General features: G+C 32.7%; 1 protein-coding gene across 14 annotated transcripts in view; it reads right to left on the bottom strand.

The window, feature by feature from the left end:
- Positions 1-17,774, bottom strand: part of NFAT5 (nuclear factor of activated T cells 5) — a 109,248-nt gene that overhangs the window by 48,430 nt on the left and 43,044 nt on the right. For 4 of the 14 annotated variants that reach the window (XM_042970189.1, XM_042970190.1, XM_042970192.1 and 1 more), the window contains 2 exons: positions 15,784-15,909; positions 132-690 (listed from right to left, as the gene is read on the bottom strand). In XM_042970189.1, the coding sequence (XP_042826123.1) occupies positions 132-690; positions 15,784-15,909 (685 nt within the window). Of the gene's footprint in view, positions 1-131; positions 898-1,140; positions 1,203-6,197; positions 7,076-15,783; positions 15,910-17,774 lie in introns of those variants that run through there. The other 10 variants (XM_042970198.1, XM_042970199.1, XM_042970195.1 and 7 more) reach the window with 9 other exon arrangements.

Raw genomic sequence — 17,774 nt, 5'->3', positions numbered from 1 at the left:
TCAATGATAAAATCAGTATTTGCTTTTATATTCAAACTTAAGCTGAGCAATTACAAAAAGTGGGGAATGATTTATTTTTCTTGCTTGTTTTGCACAATGGTGATAAAACTTTAAAAAATGTGAATACCAACCCATTTCCTGCTTTTGAGTTGCCTTTGTTGTCCGTGGTAAGCTGAGAAAGCACATAGTGAGGTGCTTTGGCACTGTCGGCATCAAATATATCCATATTAGATTCTTCACAATCTCGTCGTTTGACCCCCGGCCTCTGCTTTGGATTTCGTTTTCGTGATTTACGAGGTACCTCAGTGTTATCATTGTAGGAACTGGTGCTCATGTTACTGAAGTTGGAGGGGGAATCCTCCATCCACATACTGCAGCTCTGCTCTGATTCCAATCCACACCCCTCATCCTGGCAGGACATCCGACTGTTATCCAGCAAGTCCTCAGGTGGTGGTGAGATGTACAAGACTGTGTGCCTCTTCGGTGTTGATGGATGCTGCTGAACTGTGTTACTGGTTAACTGCTTTTCACTTACCCCTCTGTTACTTACCCCCAAGGCTGAGGAGCAGCTCTCCACTTGCATAGCCTTGCTGTCGGTGACTGAGGTAGAATAAATGGTAGGGCTGGAAGAGGTGGTAAAGGAGCTGCAAGCACCGCCCATGGAGGAAGAGGAGGGAGCTGAAGAAGCATCTGCGGTGTACAATTTAAGAGTAAATACACTATACATGTTTTCACCTATGCTGGCTAGCAGTCCCATTGAAAATGTGATTTGTGAACTGATTGTTTTTCCCCAAAATGAATAGTTGGAATTTGGTTAAGTTTTAGAATATAAATGCTTCAAGCAATACAAAGCCTAAAAAACGCAATTTTAAAAAATGCCCAAATAGCAATATTTTACTTGTGTTAGAATTGATAGATTTTAAAAAATCTAATTTAATGTTTAAAGCTGTAAAGCAAGAATAAAGCTTTTATTGCCTCAGCTGGATATTCTGTTGAATTTTAATCATTTAAAATAATAAAGAAAACCCCAATATGAAATATAAGCTTGTGGTCCACATTCAATGCCAATTAAATAATTTATTATAGAATTTGAAAAGTGGGACTGTGCTTAGCCACAAAATATTAAAATAAGTTTCTAACCTATGAAGCAGAGAACTACAGGTCATTTTTAATGCAGACACTCCCTGCTTCAGAGGCAAATCCTGGAATAAAAATATGAGAAAATAAATGAGAAAAGAGCTGCTGATTATTCCAGATATCAATTATAAAATGAGAAATAAATAGAAAAAATATATAATCAACTGAATTGGAGGCAAAATGGAACTGGTACCATCACTATGATTATTGTAAAATCTAGAATTAAAGTGAAAAAAGTTTGATTTGGAATATGCTGGGCTGTGGAAAATAAGGAAGTTAACCACTGAGGGTATCCAGAAGTTAGAAATGGCAGTTCAAAACCATGATCTCTAAAATAAATAAATCCATCCTTTATGGCAGAATGAAAAGCAGAGTAAGGACTGATTACTGGATGGATATTTCTTACAACATCCTTAATTACACACTCAGCAATTGGTTACCACTATCCAATACCCCTCTCTTTAAAGGGCCTGCTTGATTTTAACCAGTTAGGGAATTTCTTAATATGAGTAACAGTAACTTTTATTGACCGAAGTCTAACAAAAAAGAGGTTTAAACAAAAAAAAATTCTAGTCTTGGGGAAGGTTTTTTGTAAAAGCCATTTATTTATTACATCTAGCAAAAAAGATTTAAATAGACCTTTTCAAAATGGGTGGCAACTGGCAGAACAGCTTGTTGAAAAATAATACTACTTTAACCCTTAACAGCACAGCCTCAGAGGCATACTAATAACGTTAAGGTTGGACGTTTTTAGTTCTAAAATTTTAGAAATACCGTTTGATCTTGTATAAGATATAGAAAGGTTGATAATCATACACAAAACTAAAAATACATAATAACATTTAATTTAATTTAATACGGAGAACTAAAATATATGTTTAAAGCTAAAATTAGTTTTTATCTATAGCCAAGTATGCCACTGTGCTAAAGTGGTAGGATAAAACTTAAAACTGTGATGGGCAGTTATTGGAATTGCAATATTCTTATTAATTACAATGTACAGAGTGAAATGTTAAGAATGCCAATGTTCAGATAATCAAAAGCCAAGTGCCAAAGATCATTCTTAAAAACATGTACCAGAACACTTAAATTATTTGAAATCGCTAAATTCACCCATAATTTTTCACTGCTGTCAAAGCTGAAGAGCACAGTAATTAATATTAGCCATTAATGATGTAATCTACATAATGCCACATGGTAATATTTTTCCCAACTACCATAAGTCGAAGAACCTAGAGCAATAAGATGATACCAGTTCCATTTTCCAGTTTGTATCCTTGTCAAATGCAGTAGCTGAAATTGGAAAATTCAGTCACTTTAAACTGCATTCCAATTTAAAGAAAAATTTATCAATTTTGTATCATGCATTAATGCAATGTTTTCTTAGTAAATAAATACTTTAAAAGATTTGTAAAAACTACAAAATCTAGATGCTAATGTCAGTGATAGTTTAGGAGCGGATTTGTAGCCACTTTGGGTTTAAGTTAACAAGTTTTTTTTCTTGTTTTTTTTTTTGAAAAATACTATAAAAATCATTAAAAAATAGAAAAGGTATTATGTATAACATTCCTCCATCTGTTCCAACTATTGGCAAAATTGAAACTAAATTTGTGTGTGTGTATAATAAGCCTCTGTTCTTCATCTTCAGAGAAATAAAAGTAGGCAGCATGCAGTATTTGCAGTGGAACACACAAAACATGCAGCATGAATGCTGTGAATGTGTATTTCTACGAAGCTTCCCCCCACCGCCCGCCACCACCCCTCTTTGAATCTAAGTACCATGCACATGAGAATGCAGAATATGAACATCTCAGGGATCCCTGTCCATGACAGATGGAAAGTACCGGTGAAAAGCAATCATGAACTCAAAAGCAAGTCATATGATATTTATGAATTTAATATGCAAGACATTACCTAGCATTGCTCTACAGGTATATATGATTTTATCTTGCAAATCTTATCAAAACAGTCATGGTTATAAAACCCAATTGATATAATCATACATAAACGTCTGTTCTGGGACAGGTATGCCAAACTGTGATCTCATACCCTACATAAATTAAAATATTCTATACATTTTCCTTGGGCACCTAACATATAATTTTTATGTTTTACCTGCAGTTTCCTGGACATACTTATTAAATAAAAAAGTTCATTAGCACAAAACTATGAAACTGAAAACATAAACTCTGTCACAAGACAGCAGTAAGCATTCTCTAATTTAAAAATAGTATTACTTTTTAAAGCTATCTCAGTTTGAGTCTAAATTACAAAGATTCTACTCATTTTAAGACTCTAACAAGACAATTTTTTTTAACTATAAAACTCTTTATAACAATATCAGTGTTACTTTGATGATCATGATAATGGTGTATAAAATCTTCACATAAAGATGTTACATTCTGGTTAGCAAGGGATCACCTAAGTGTAATAATGTTGCCAAATGAAGGGGTGAAGTGGAGAAATATGGGCCTCAATATGGGCCTCTTGAGAACACAGACATCTTTCTTAGACCCTCCCAATAACCTAACATAGTGTTTTGCATGTAGTAAAAATTCAACTTTTTTTTTCTTTGAGTAGGCTCCACATCCAGTGTGGAGCCCAAAATTCGGCTTGAACTCATGACCCTGAGATCAAGACCTGTAAAAATTCAACTTTTTTATTAAATTAATGGGAAGCCAATATTTGATACATATGTTGAATTATACTAAAATTATATTGGCCAACAAATGTACCAGTGTGCCCATGATAGACACATCAGGTTTAAAAAAAAAGGATGTACTACTCAAAGTGTTTATATTATTACTATAAAGGCATTACCTGATACCAGGGAAGGGTTTAGAAGTAACTTAAGAGTTTAGAGGTAACTATTCGCTATTTCTACAAAGAGTGTGCTAATAACTATCCTTTTTTTTTTTTTTTTTTTTTTTTTTTTTAAGATTTTACTTTTAAGTAATCTCTACCTCCAATGTGGGGCTCGAACTCACAACCCCGAGATCAAGAGTTGCATGCTCCACCGACTGAGACAGCCAGGTGTGCCCCAGTGCTAATAACTCTTTCGTGAAACTATATATAAGCCCTATTATCTACTTGTGTATCAATCCATAAACTGACTAAGAATAAAAAATCCTTAATATTATCTATTAAAAATGCATAAGTGATATTAAAAACACTTTAGATTTCTAAACACAAATTTCTCATTTCCAAGCAGTCCCAGAAAAGCACTAAAAAACATTCCTGGGAATACTGTAAATGTACTTAAAATATCTACAAAGACTTTTCAGTTACTAAATCATTAAATGTCAAGAAACAGCTTAATTGACATTCTGTAGAACTAAAATGCTAATGTAATCCTGCCTCATCTATATATTCTTTTTTAAGTTGTTATAAACAAAATATGCTAATTACCTCTCCTTCTTTTTTGGTTTTGAGTCTCCATTTTTATCTGTTAGGAATGTACAATGTTTCACTGCTACATATTAAAAATAAAAAATTCCAACATAAAAAATTTTATTAACTGGTTTTATTTTCTCACTAAGCAGAATAGTCATAATGTATTTCTATTGTATGCCTTTATAATTTTATTTGTTCTTTAAATCCCTTACCAATCCTTCATAAAGTTGTAAGTTTTTAAATTTTCTTAAACTTACTCTCTTACCTAAGTAACACATGAATAAATTTTTATTATTCGTTTTTTCTTTTATGAAAAAATTATCTTTGAATCTAGGGGAATTTTATTTTTCTATAACATTTTCTGTGCTAGAGAGCATGGTAAATCAAAGGGAAAACCCACTTCTATATTTACTAAAAGGCATTTACAATCTCAGAATAGATTAATTCTAAAATGTGTAAGTGAAGTTATCACATACATAGTGTTCTATGTCTACATCTAACAGTTCTATTATTAGCATGAGCCAATTACCAGGCCAAATGCCAGTAATGATGGTGAACTGAAATTGTATATTCTTATATGCTTTTAAGAACCAATGGAATCATTAAGGTTCACTATGAGTATTCAAAGTAGCTGGGATAAAAAGAGTGGCAGATAATGCCTTCCCAGATACCCTAGAATTTATAAGTATTATTAGTTTGATGAGAAAGATGAAAATGGGACTTTTAAATGCTACCACATATAGAAACTCGTGTAGATTTTATATATTCCTTGCTTAAACTAAGTTTTGAAATTAAGAACTATTAGTTCTAGATTTGTGAACTAGAAATTATTTTAATTACTGTATCATTTTAGTGCTTAAAATACCATAAAAAAAGACATGACACTTTATATGGAACTAACTACACTTTTATAGAAAGCTTTGAAATTGGAAACATTCTTTAAAGTCCCTAAAAGAAACAAATACCTTTCACTAATTTAAAAGATGTGACAGAAATGACATTTAACTGAGCTTCCAAGATGAAAATGTGATCCTTTAGCATTTAAATATGCACATATATTTTATAACTTTCCAACATCCAGGCAAAATCAGTTGAGCTGCCTAAAAATGTCATGAAAACAAAAGCCATAAAATTTTGCAAGTGTGCTTAAGTGAACCAATAGTGGAACGGAGAAGGAGTAAACCACTGACTGTTCAGAAAATAATCTTAAAAAACAATCCAGATATTTCTGGTCTAAAACACTTATTGTTCAACCTTAGTTATCCTTTTTAAGTATTTCATTTTTCTTTCTGGTAACAAAGACTTCCAATCTAAACATCTTGCCTGATAAAAGTCACCAGATACAAGGACAAAATTTCAGATCAAAGAAGAAAGATATCAAGAGAAAAAAATTATAAGGCCAAGATTCAGGTTGCTAAGGGATTGAAAAATCTAGAACACACAAAGTGGCTGCAAACCTGCTTTGTCAACACCTTACATGCCAACCTTCGTTTTCTACTTTTCTTCTTCTTCTTCTTATAGTATTAATGTAAAGTTTAAAACTTTACAAAGAGTTTTTAGTTTCAATCAGTATCAATCCACTATTTAGAAACAAAAAAAGAAAGGAAGGAAGGAAGAAAGAAAGAAAGAAAAAAAGACTTATGAAGAAGTCTGAAAACGAGACCGACCTATACCCTGGGTGAGATTGGATGGGTTAAGTGTCTCTGGCACTATTTGTCTTCACTATTGACAGACACTGTCACACAACCCACCACACGATGCCTGTCTCTGAATGGCGAAGCTAGAATGCAAGTTAAGTGTATTAATAGAAAAAACAACTAGCATCCCAGCATATAAAATAAGCAATCCAGATTACTTTACCAAAAGCAAAAGCAAAAAACAAAAATTGTAGGGTTGATCATTTAATTTACATGTTTAACAATTTCAATTTCCCATTTGTACTTTTCCCACCCAACATAAGTTTACATGCCACAATAAGCAATGTTTTAAAACAAACTTAAAAAAAAATTAAATTATCAACATCCAAATAAATGCCATGTGGAAAAATTTCTTATCCAAAATTTTTGTTAACTCATATTCACCAATTTGTTCTCCTGTTTACTAATGCAATCTAATCCATAAGCCAGAATGCTCTCTTTCTTAGATGTTTTTAGGCTGTGCCTTTACCCAAATTCTCTTATAGAGTAGAAGAGAATATGCTCTGACCAATACACTCAAGCAGAAAGACATAATCTGTATTTTAGCAGAAAAAGAATCTTTTCATTTCTCAGGCCAACTTTCACATACTTCTTTATACCCCTAAAAAAAAGTTACCAATTTTCACTTTTAAACTACATACATTTTTGATCCTAGAGGCTCTATTTTAAAAAAATAATTAGCACTGTTGCTGAAGCTGAAATGTTTGTTACTGATTTATTGGACACCATCTTTTTCTTCCCCAGGCCAAGAAATTGCCAGTCAGGGTTCTAATACTACACAATTAATTATTCTATTTTTAATCTAAATTCTCCTAAAATAATTATTTTTACCTTGACAGAGTGACATTAATATATTCACAAAATATTTATTAAAGAATGTTTCCCAGGGGCGCCTGGGTGGCTCAGTCAGTTAAGCGGCCGACTTCGGCTCAGGTCATGATCTCGCAGTCCGTGAGTTCGAGCCCCGCGTCGGGCTCTGTGCTGACAGCTCAGAGCCTGGAGCCTGTTTCAGATTTTGTGTCTCCCTCTCTCTGACCCTCCCCTGTTCATGCTCTGTCTCTCCCTGTCTCAAAAATAAATAAAACGTTAAAAAAAAAATTAAAAAAAAAATGCTTCCTGAAAAATAAAATGTTTAGAAAAATTGTAAGTGTTCTGACATTTATAGCAATATTTTAAATATATCTAAGCATGGTGTAAGACATGTACTAGGTATATATTATGCAATTTGGTGGAGGTTTTTTTGTTTTTATTAAAAAAATTTTTTTAAGTTTATTTATTTATTTTGAGAAGAGAGAGAGAAAGTAAGCAGTGGAGGGGCAGAGGTGGGGGGTGGGGTGGAGAGAGAGAGAGAACCCCAAGCAGACTCCTTGCTGTCAGTGCAGAGCCCAACCTGGGGCTTGAACTCACGAACCATGAGATCACAACCTGAACCGAAACCAAGAGTTGGACGTGTCACTGAGTCACCGGGCGGCCCTGCAATTTTTTTTAAATCATTTCCTATTGGAAAAGAAAGATGCTTTCTATGATCCAGTGATTTCAGTACTACCGGGCAGCATCACTGGTCACTACTGGATGAAGAGACTAAAGCCCAGAACAAATCCTTTACCTCAAGTAGATTAAACACAAAGGGGAGTACTTACACTAGCTGATAACTATATTTATCACAATGTCAAAAACTCCAAGAAGTATGGGAAAAAAAAAAAAAAAAGACAATCATTTTACTACTTGAAAGGGAATGTTAAGACAAAAACAGAGATTATCACTATATTAACTTAGATAAGAATTAAAAAGAACAAGTCTGAAGCATGCTATTTGAAGGTCACCTCAATGCTTTATCATATAATACACTTTAATATATTTAGGTTAAATAATAAAGGTACTCCTGCCAACTCTAGTCCAATGTCTTCACATTTCTTTGTTTTAGACTAGGAGACCAAAAAGGGGAAAGAAAATAGTTTTTGTATCATTAAAATCTTGTAATATAATTAATCAGATTTTACATCTGGGTCTGTATTAGAGTAGATACTGGATTCAACTGCAGACAAAACAAAGTGTCTAAGCAAAAAACAGAAGGTAAGTCATACATTGCCCTACCAGCAGTTTTGATACCCGATCATGCAAATGTATCACTTTACTTAAAAAAAAAAAAAAAAAAAAAAAAAAAAGGAAGAGAATTCGAGGAAGAACTCTTAAATAGTCACCTTTCAGAACATCCCTTTGGGAAATGTCTGTTCTCCCTATGACTCATCATATTCTATCAATGTCTGTTTTATAGACAAGGGCTCCTATTGAGAGAGTGTCAACATGAAAGAATAAGTCAGAATGTAAATACCATGCCCCAAAAGCGGCTCTATCTTGGCTGACAGGCAAAAATTCAAAATAAAGTAAAACACAGACTGGATGAGAATAGAAAGAAAAAAGCAAAATAAGTTTAAAAACCTTATTTCTATAAAAATAAGATCTATTTTTTAAAACCTTATTAACAAGTGAACACATGAACAAATGAACACATGATACACATTATACAAATGAACAAATGAACACATGATACACATGTGGGAGAAAAGTCAATGTTTACTGAATGATCACTAATTGTTAGGTAATGTTAAGCATTTTACATATTTATACTACTAATAATCTTAAGAAAAAGTTGGTATCAATGTCTATTCACAGGGGCAATATTACAAATTTATTTAACTTCCACAAAATTCTGTCTATATGATAGAAATGATAGTAATGAGATTCAAATTAGATCCTTAAGATTCCAAAACCCGTATTATAATACATGTGTATGTGCATGTGTGTATGAGTGATATCTAGAATATGCCTGTATAGTCCTGGCACTTTGAGGTGCTTTCTCATTTATTTTCTGATTAAATTTAATTGACAGTAACACCTTTTCATGAAGGAATGACATGCGGGGGAATGAGTTTTACCTCAGTGGGCTAAATAAATACTACTGATGGACATCTACTTGCATTTATGAATGAAAAGATAAGGTACCCTCACTTATGCCAAAAATAAGTTCACCAAGCGTCCTATATAGCTCATACCTTTATTACCTTTCTAAATGTTTATTTATTTATTTTGACAGAGAGAAGAGCACATGCATGAGAGAGAGCTGGGCAGGGGCAGAGAGAGGGAGACAGAGAACCCCAAGCAGGCTTCAGGCTATCAGCACAGAGCCAGTGCGGGGTTCGAACTCACGAACCATGAGATCATGACCTGAGCTGAAATCGAGTCGGAAACTTAACCAACTGAGCCATCTAGGTGCCCCACCTTTATTACTTTTTAAAAACATAGTTGATTGGACATTTTGACTTACTTTTTTTTAACTTTTTAAAAAATAATTTCTACCTTTTTAAAATTTATTTATTTTGAGACAGAGAGAGAAAGAGGGAGGGAGAGAGAGAGTATGTGTAAGTGGGGGAGAGGCAGAGAGAGAGGAAGAGATAAAGAATCCCAAACATGTTCCATACTGTCAGTGTGGAGCCCAATGCGGGGCTCAAACCTGTGAACTGTGAGATCATGATGTGAGCTGAAACCAAGAATCAGACGCTTAACTGACAGAGCCACCCAGGCACCTCATTTTGACTTATTTTAATCAACTGCCACATGGGGTTTTTTAAAATATGAAATATTTAAAATTAATACTTATGTTTCCTTTGCTCATATTTTAACAAATGCTAACATTTTACTACATATGATTTTATGTTTAAGAGAAGAAAAGTAACAGAAACAGATGAACTCTCTTGTTGTATCCTACCCTAATCCCTTCTCCTCACTCCTGCCCCAGCTGGAGTACTATTTATATAATTTTATTCGTATATTTACACAACTAATTGTTATAAAACAACTACTTATGGCAATTAGTATGGTAACACCTTTTACTTATGATACCATCAATCTTATTGGTGATACAAGAAAGTAAGTCCACTTCTGTGCATTGCTTTGTTAATGTGAAATTGTGTAAAATACATACAGATAGAAACGGTGTCTATTTTATGTATGTATTTTGTCTATGAAAGGTTGAAAATCTGTGAGAAGTTTTAAAATGCTAATCTACAGACTCAGGTAATATAAAAATGTGCTTTTTCTAAGAAACAGAATAAATCGCAGTTATTTATAAAGTTGTTGCTAAAAATTATCAAGAGGACAACATTTAAGGAATAAATCAACAACAAGTTGTGTGTACTTTTTGTCAACGATAATTCATAATACAGTTAGCCTCTTGAATTAGTACTTGTTTCTGAATTAACCATTATGGCCCAAGTTTGTTTATGCTTTTCATTTTAATAGCGCAGATGTTAACATAAATCTATATACACATACATATATATTTCTGTATGTATAAATGTATACATTTAGATTTACTATATAATTACAATAAAAAGACAGAATAAGGAGTAGAGTTTTTATTTTTTATTAAAAAAATTTTTAATGTTTATCTAATTTTGAGAGACAAAGAGCAGGAGTAGGGGAGGGGCAGAGATACAGAGGGAGGGGCAGAGAGAGCAGGAGATACAGAATCCAAAGCAAGCTCCACGTTGCTGTCAGTACAGAGCCGGATGCAGGGTTTGAATCCACGAACTGCAAGATCACGACCTGAACTGAAGTCGGCCGCTTAACCAACTGAGCCACCCAGGTGCCCCAAAGAGGAGTAGAGTTTTTAAACGTACTTGCAACATGTTTGTAACTAGAATCTGACTTCCTTCTGAGGTGGTCCTGTTTTCTAGAAAAAGCAGAAATGGCCATATGGAACAACCACATTAACTCATACTTTAGCTCACCACATCAATATATAGGTTACAAAGGTGAATCATCTTTCCAGGTAATGAGTTTTGAGTTTAATTTTAGGAATAGTATACTAAATAAATGGCCAAAACTCTGAAATATGTTTACCTAGTTAACCTAGGACAGCAATCAAAGACAAACTGGCTCTCAAAATTTATTCAACTCAAGAAAATGCAAATTATATAACTATAAATACTTTCTAACATAGTAAATAAGTTGTGAATCACTTTTATTAAAACTTAATATTCTTCTAGAAATCATATTCCCATTTTTTCTTTTTTTTTTTAATTTGAGAGAGTGAGCGTGCGCAAGCAGGGGAAAGGGGCAGAGGGAAAGAGAGAGAGAGAATCTTAAGCAGGGTCCACAATCCATGCAGAGCCAGAGGTGGGGCTCAATCCTACAAGCCCAGGATCATGATCTGAGCCGAAATCAAGAGTCAGATGCTCAAGTGACTGAGCTATCCGGGCACCCCCATATTCCCATTTTGTAGGTCTTGAAACTTGCAGAGTTAAAGGGGAGTATGGCTTTTCCAATTCAATATCCTACACACTGCTTAGTCCAGGAACTACAGTTTCCTTAAGCGAAATAACAGCACACAATTCTCTGAAGTGCAGTAGCAAGAAGAAAAGAACTTAGACCCCAGCAGGAAAGAAGAGAGGTAGCTTGTGCCTGGAAGCAATGAGATATGATGGTGATGCAAATTGTCTAGCACAATTCCTCTTACATAGTAGGAACTCAAAAATGGTAACTTACAGTTTCTTTAATTCATTTTTTTATACAGTCTGTTGTTATCGATGGTTTAGAAATTCCTATGATTTTATTAGGTGATTAAGATGTCTGAAACAAATTGAAACATGGTTGTCCTTCTTTGATTACAGGACATTCATTTAGCTCTCTCGTGTCCTCTCCTCTAATATAAATAGCACTCAATTAGGTTCTTTCAGTATAGCAAATACCTGTTAGATACTTGCGATTTATTAACTGCTACAGCACAAAATTCAAAGCACTATTTAATAAGTCTCTCTCTTCCAACAGAAAAGTTTATTAGATGGATCACTTCACGTAAAGTTATTAACTAAAATTACAGCCTTTTTAAAAACTTGTAGTCAGCTAACTAGTAGAGATAGTCAACAGACATTTCAATTTACATGCCTACTCTGCTGGTATACCTACACATGCTAAAAAGTGTCTTGAGACTGTATTACTTCTAGAAGTATTAATATATAATTACTGAAAGTAACAATTTTACAAAAACAAATAACAAAAGAATCACCAATTATTAAGATTCTCTGGCTGAATTATAAAACCTATGGTTTGATTAATTATTCATTGTTTATCTCATGAATTAGAATAAAAATTATAAAGAAACCTTAAACAGTTACTTAGCAAAATCTTATTTTGATATAAACTAATAAACATAATGCCATATACCAAAATGAAGAAAAACAGTCTAGGATAGAAAAAGAAAACAATCTGATTTCTTAAAATGAAGATTAAAGTTTATTGTTCACTTCTGTGAAAGACTTCCTATTTTAATTAAGTAAATCTAAGGATTAAAAATTATAAACATGTAAGTAGGTTAAAAAAAATACTTGATTGGTATATGAGTTATATATCAATAAAGCTGTTATTTAAGAAAATTGCCTGCCATATCTTTTTGCAAAAACTCCCTCAACTCTGGTGTCACTGTTTTAGTTTTCTAAAATAATACTTGCATTTTAGTTCTTTATAACCTATACTATAGGATTCCCCTCACCCCACAAAAAAAACCCAAATAACAAAAAGAATCCTTTCACAATTTGCATTTCTTGAGCAACTCCTTATTTTGCCAAAAATGCCATTAATTCATTCGGATAACTTTTTTTGTGTTAGGAAAATGGCCCGTCTTAACTACTAAGAACTTATAATAATGTTCAGAAGGTCTGTATTTCTAAAACTTATTCATTCACATATTGAACCTTGAACTCTCAACTACCGTTCTAGTGGGACAAAAGCAGAGGTCTTTAAAAAATGAGGAGTACAATTTGAAGACTGGCGACTCTCAACTACACCTCCCAGATTCTGACACTTGGCCCATGGAGAGGAGAGGAGTGGTGTAGAAGTAATCTCTCTTTCTCCCAGCCCCAACTCTGAAACTTACCAGATAAAAAGAATTTACTGATGGGAGTATGTAAAAGTGTGAATAGTATACAAGCAGAAAAATTTTAAGAGATACTTTTTTACCCAATATTCTGGATTGTGGATTAGCAGCACCATGTTTACTCATTCCCTCAGTAATATGTAAAGGGAAAAAAATCTAGATTGGCGAATCTGAGAAACACATTTTTAATAATTAAGTAATAAAAAAAAGTACATGAACACCTACATGCCCAGCCTCTAAATTTTAAAATTTAAATTGATTTAGAACTTGTGAAACACAAACCTTTATGGCAGAACTAGAAGTCTGTTCCCACCAGGCCCTCATACCTGATAGCAGCCAATCCGGCTCCTTCAAAACTCTGAAGAATTAACTACATCAAGAGTCATCATTTTTATGCATTTCATATTTAAACAGCAAATGTATAGATTTAAAAAAAAACTCACAGAAGTCTAAATTAATGTGCCTTTCCCTAAATGTCAAGTCTTTTGGTCAGGAAACACTGAGTAACTGGTAATTTACTCCAAATCCTTCTCTTTGACAGTTATGTCACTAAATATATTAATATGTTAAATAAAAAAGCAACTCTATAATGATATACACTAACTGATTTCCCTACAATAATTACTCTGTAATGTAAACTCTCTTACCTATAATGTTATATGACAAAAACTATTTTACCAATAAGACAGAATCCTAGAATAATATTATATTGGTTACTAAAGTTATATAAAAAAAAGTTACAAATGACTTGGTTGTAGACCACAGAAACTTTCTGTATGTGAATATAAGACAACTGTCAATGTCACCCCCTTACTCTCTTCATCATCTTTATAATGTGAATAACTTCTCAATCTAGCAAGAATTTATTACTTCAGAATACGTCCTTCGGTTAATTCTCTTATTTTTATGATTTTTCAACTCATATCTTTCAATTTAATTTATGTGGATAGGATTTTCTGAAATATATGGAGGGAGGGAGGATCAACATTCTATTAGTGATTCAAATTCAAGAATTTTCAATATTTATATATAACAATTTGAAACGGAGTTTGGCATTATTTAAAAGGAAGTGTTCTTTTCCAAACCTAACTGACATTTTTTCAGCTTTTAAAAGGAACTGGATCTACTGTCAACAGATGTTAAAAAGCACAGAAGAAACAGACTTTTAGTTCTATATAGATTCAACAAGTCTATAAAAAACAATCTCAAACGATATAAAAGAAATCAGTTAGTCAATTTCTACTTGTGGATTTAAAGTGAAATATTTCATTACAACCTTTTTTCATATTTTATCATCTGATACAATTTTAAGCAATATTTAAAATTTTAAATTCCAGAAAAATATATTCCAGAACCCAGTGCATGTAATGTAAAACCAGGTCATCTTACCAATTTGATTGTTAAAAAGTTCACAATTAAATCCACAGAATCTGTTAGAAAATGTCTGGCAACACATGAACAGTGAGCAGGGCTGATAAGTTTCCTTGCTATGTTTAAAGTTTTCCTGCCCTCAGCCAGAAAGGCTGCATACTGCCATATACTGCTCAGGGAAAAGACTGGTACACAAGATTAATGATACACTGGTTAATCCATACAAGAAAAATATATGAAGTCCTATTATAGTACCAAATCCTCATTTAAATCACCTCTCACTTCACCATTCTTTTTGAAATGAAATGAATTTACTGAAAACAATGGTGCGATGGATGTTAAGTACCATTTTAAAAGATGAGAGGTATCATTGGATAAGAAACCTCTATTTAGAGCAATAGATACAACTTCAGAGAATATATATATATGTATATTTTCCTTTGTTTTAAAAAACCAAATACATTTTGCAATCTATAAAACCCAACTAAAAAAAGAATTACAGTTGGGCAATCTAGTATTATTGTAAGCACTCATTAATTTATCAATAATCAAGACTTTTTCTATTACCTTATCTGTCAATCTTTTATTCTGGTTCAATAAAAAATTGAACCAATTTTATATAATTATAAAGTGTATGATTTGAGAGCTGAGTAAAAATAAACTTGATAAATTTCAAACATTACTTTCTATACTTTTTCACTGATATATCAAAATACCTTTACAATAAAAATTACATTCAAATTTCCCATTACTTTCAACTGAATTTAAAAGAAGTCTTAAGTCACATGTTTTTAAATGTAGGGAAAAGATTGTAGTAACATGCTACAAACAGAAAAGAGACTTGAGTGCTAGAGTCCTTTTTCAGGTTACACAAAATCAAATATTTTTCCCTTTCAGCAAATTTTTAAAAATAATTGTTTAAAGTAGAGACTCAAATGTAATTTTCTATCCATAGGTTGGTATGTAACCTTTTTATGAGCAGTCAACAAAAGAGCCTCAAATTTGTTTCCATAGCTGAAGATAAGCTCCTAGAAAGGAAATGGCACTAACAGATGTGCCAATGTGGAATTTTAAGAAGAATTATATCAAGAAATGCATATTGAAATATTTTAAGGTTAAAAGTATATGTTTTAAAACCTCCTAAAACAAACCCTCAAATCACACTCTTTTTGATATGGACTTTGCCAGCACTGTTCATGTTGGCCAGATAATACACTACTTTTCTTTAATGAAGTAAAATGAAATGCATACCAGCAGCAACTACAGCTGGAGGAGGCGAGCCTGCCTCACCACCACTTGTCTGACTCATTGATGCTACAGATGTTTCTCTAGATGGAGGTAACTGTAACTCCTTTGGGAGAAGATCATAGACAGATTCTGTAGGGGGAAGGAGAAAAAAATTTAAGAGTATAAGTCAATAACCTAACAAATGAGCATGAAATTAATTAATAAGGAGAACACACACAAATCCATATAATTACTGTCATAAAGATTAGCAAATATTTTTCTTTTATTATGTAATTTTACTGAACTGAAGCATGAATTTTCCATTAGTTCGGTCCCCTGTTTTCTTCTTGGCTTTATCCCTTATGTTTAAGATGGTCTCCACACTTATTAAATTTTAGAATTGGACAAAATTAGACAAAATATAAGAAATATCAAATAACCCAAAATGGTCCATTATCTTCCTTTGTAATAAGACTGTAACTTAGCATACTCATAATTAGCTTTAAATTGGCTTCACCAGTGAGACCATTAGTCTAGTCTTGTTCTTCTTAGCACCTTTTAGCAAATATTTTAATTCACTCTCAAAATGCATTTTTGTCTCCCAAAACAAGCTAAACAAGGAATGTCAGAGCTCAAGGAAATAATGTCATTTCTATTCTGTATTTATACTCCAGAAAGGCACAAGAATAGGATACTCTTAAATCAGAAACCGTAAATGCCTAAATTAGACTATGATTAGTTTTATATCCCAGACTAAAGAATCCATATCTTTTTGATGTATTTTATAATCATTGTCTATAAAATTACATTTATATCTACTATTAAAAAAATTCTTTTATAGTTTCATGAGTTTGAGCCCCACATTGGGCTCTGCCCTGACAGCATGGAGCCTGCTTGGGATTCTCCCTCTCTCTCTCTCTCTGCCCGTCCCCTGCTCACACTCTCTGTGTCTCTCTCAAAATAAATAAATAAAAACTTAAAAATATATATATTCTTTTATAGTTACTATTGTATGGTTTTGGGCACAAATAAGTCTCAAAATATCCTGTAAAGGTAATAGAATCAATGTTGGAAGGAATTTCAAAAGACCAATTAGAATCATATGCCCATTTTCAAAAGAACTGAGAAACAGGACTTAAGAGACTTGCCTAGTATTCCAAGAAACCCAACATTCCGACAAATAAAAAAGATTATTAATTTATTTTCATGAGTGATTAAAAAACAAAGGTAGCGCCATGGACATTTTATCCTTGATAACAAACAATACTTTCAGTTAAGTGATCACTGAATGCATGAATACTTTGATCCTTCCAATTAATTAATCTTTGAAGTATGTGCCCTAATTTTGACGTGGATAGGGATCAGGAAGAATGTTGTGAAGGAAAGCTAAAATTAGAAGATTTACTATTAAATGTTATCTTCGTTCATAGTAAAGAGTCAACTTGAAAATTTTCTTTTGAAAAACTCTATTACCTAACTCTTGAAACTTTCATCTTTAAAACATCTGGCAAATTCAGTATTTGCCTGAACATAATATGCCTTGACTCAAGTTTTTCTGTTTGTTACAATGCTGCTAAAAGCCTTAAGTAAATAATTCGTATCTTTCAAATAACATAGGGAGGAGAGCAGGGAGAACCTAAGTAAAACAAAAATGGCACTATCATCAGATATAGATTTTAAAACAATTATTTCTAAATCCATGTTGAAAACGACAGTTCCTTATACTTAAAAGAGAAGCATACTCAAGTCCTTTTTTGTTTTTTTTGTTCAAACTAAAAGCAATATGAAAATAAAAAGAATTTAGATGAAAAGAGAAAGATCTACCAAAATATATTTACATCAAGAAAAAAAAAAACTGTCCTACTAATAGCCCCATCACCAGTACTTCACTAGTTGGAACTATTTCTCCACTTCTCTAATTATTAAAATAAATCAATCAAAACAAAACAAACTCGTGTGGAATGAGACACACTACCCTTCCCAAAGAAGTGTATAAAGTTGAATCTATATTAGAG

The sequence above is a fragment of the Panthera tigris genome, chromosome E2, assembly GCF_018350195.1.
Source record: "Panthera tigris isolate Pti1 chromosome E2, P.tigris_Pti1_mat1.1, whole genome shotgun sequence".
Lineage (NCBI taxonomy): Eukaryota > Metazoa > Chordata > Mammalia > Carnivora > Felidae > Panthera > Panthera tigris.
The sequence above is the reverse complement of the archived record's forward strand: the minus strand, read 5'-3'. Positions and strand labels throughout refer to the sequence as shown.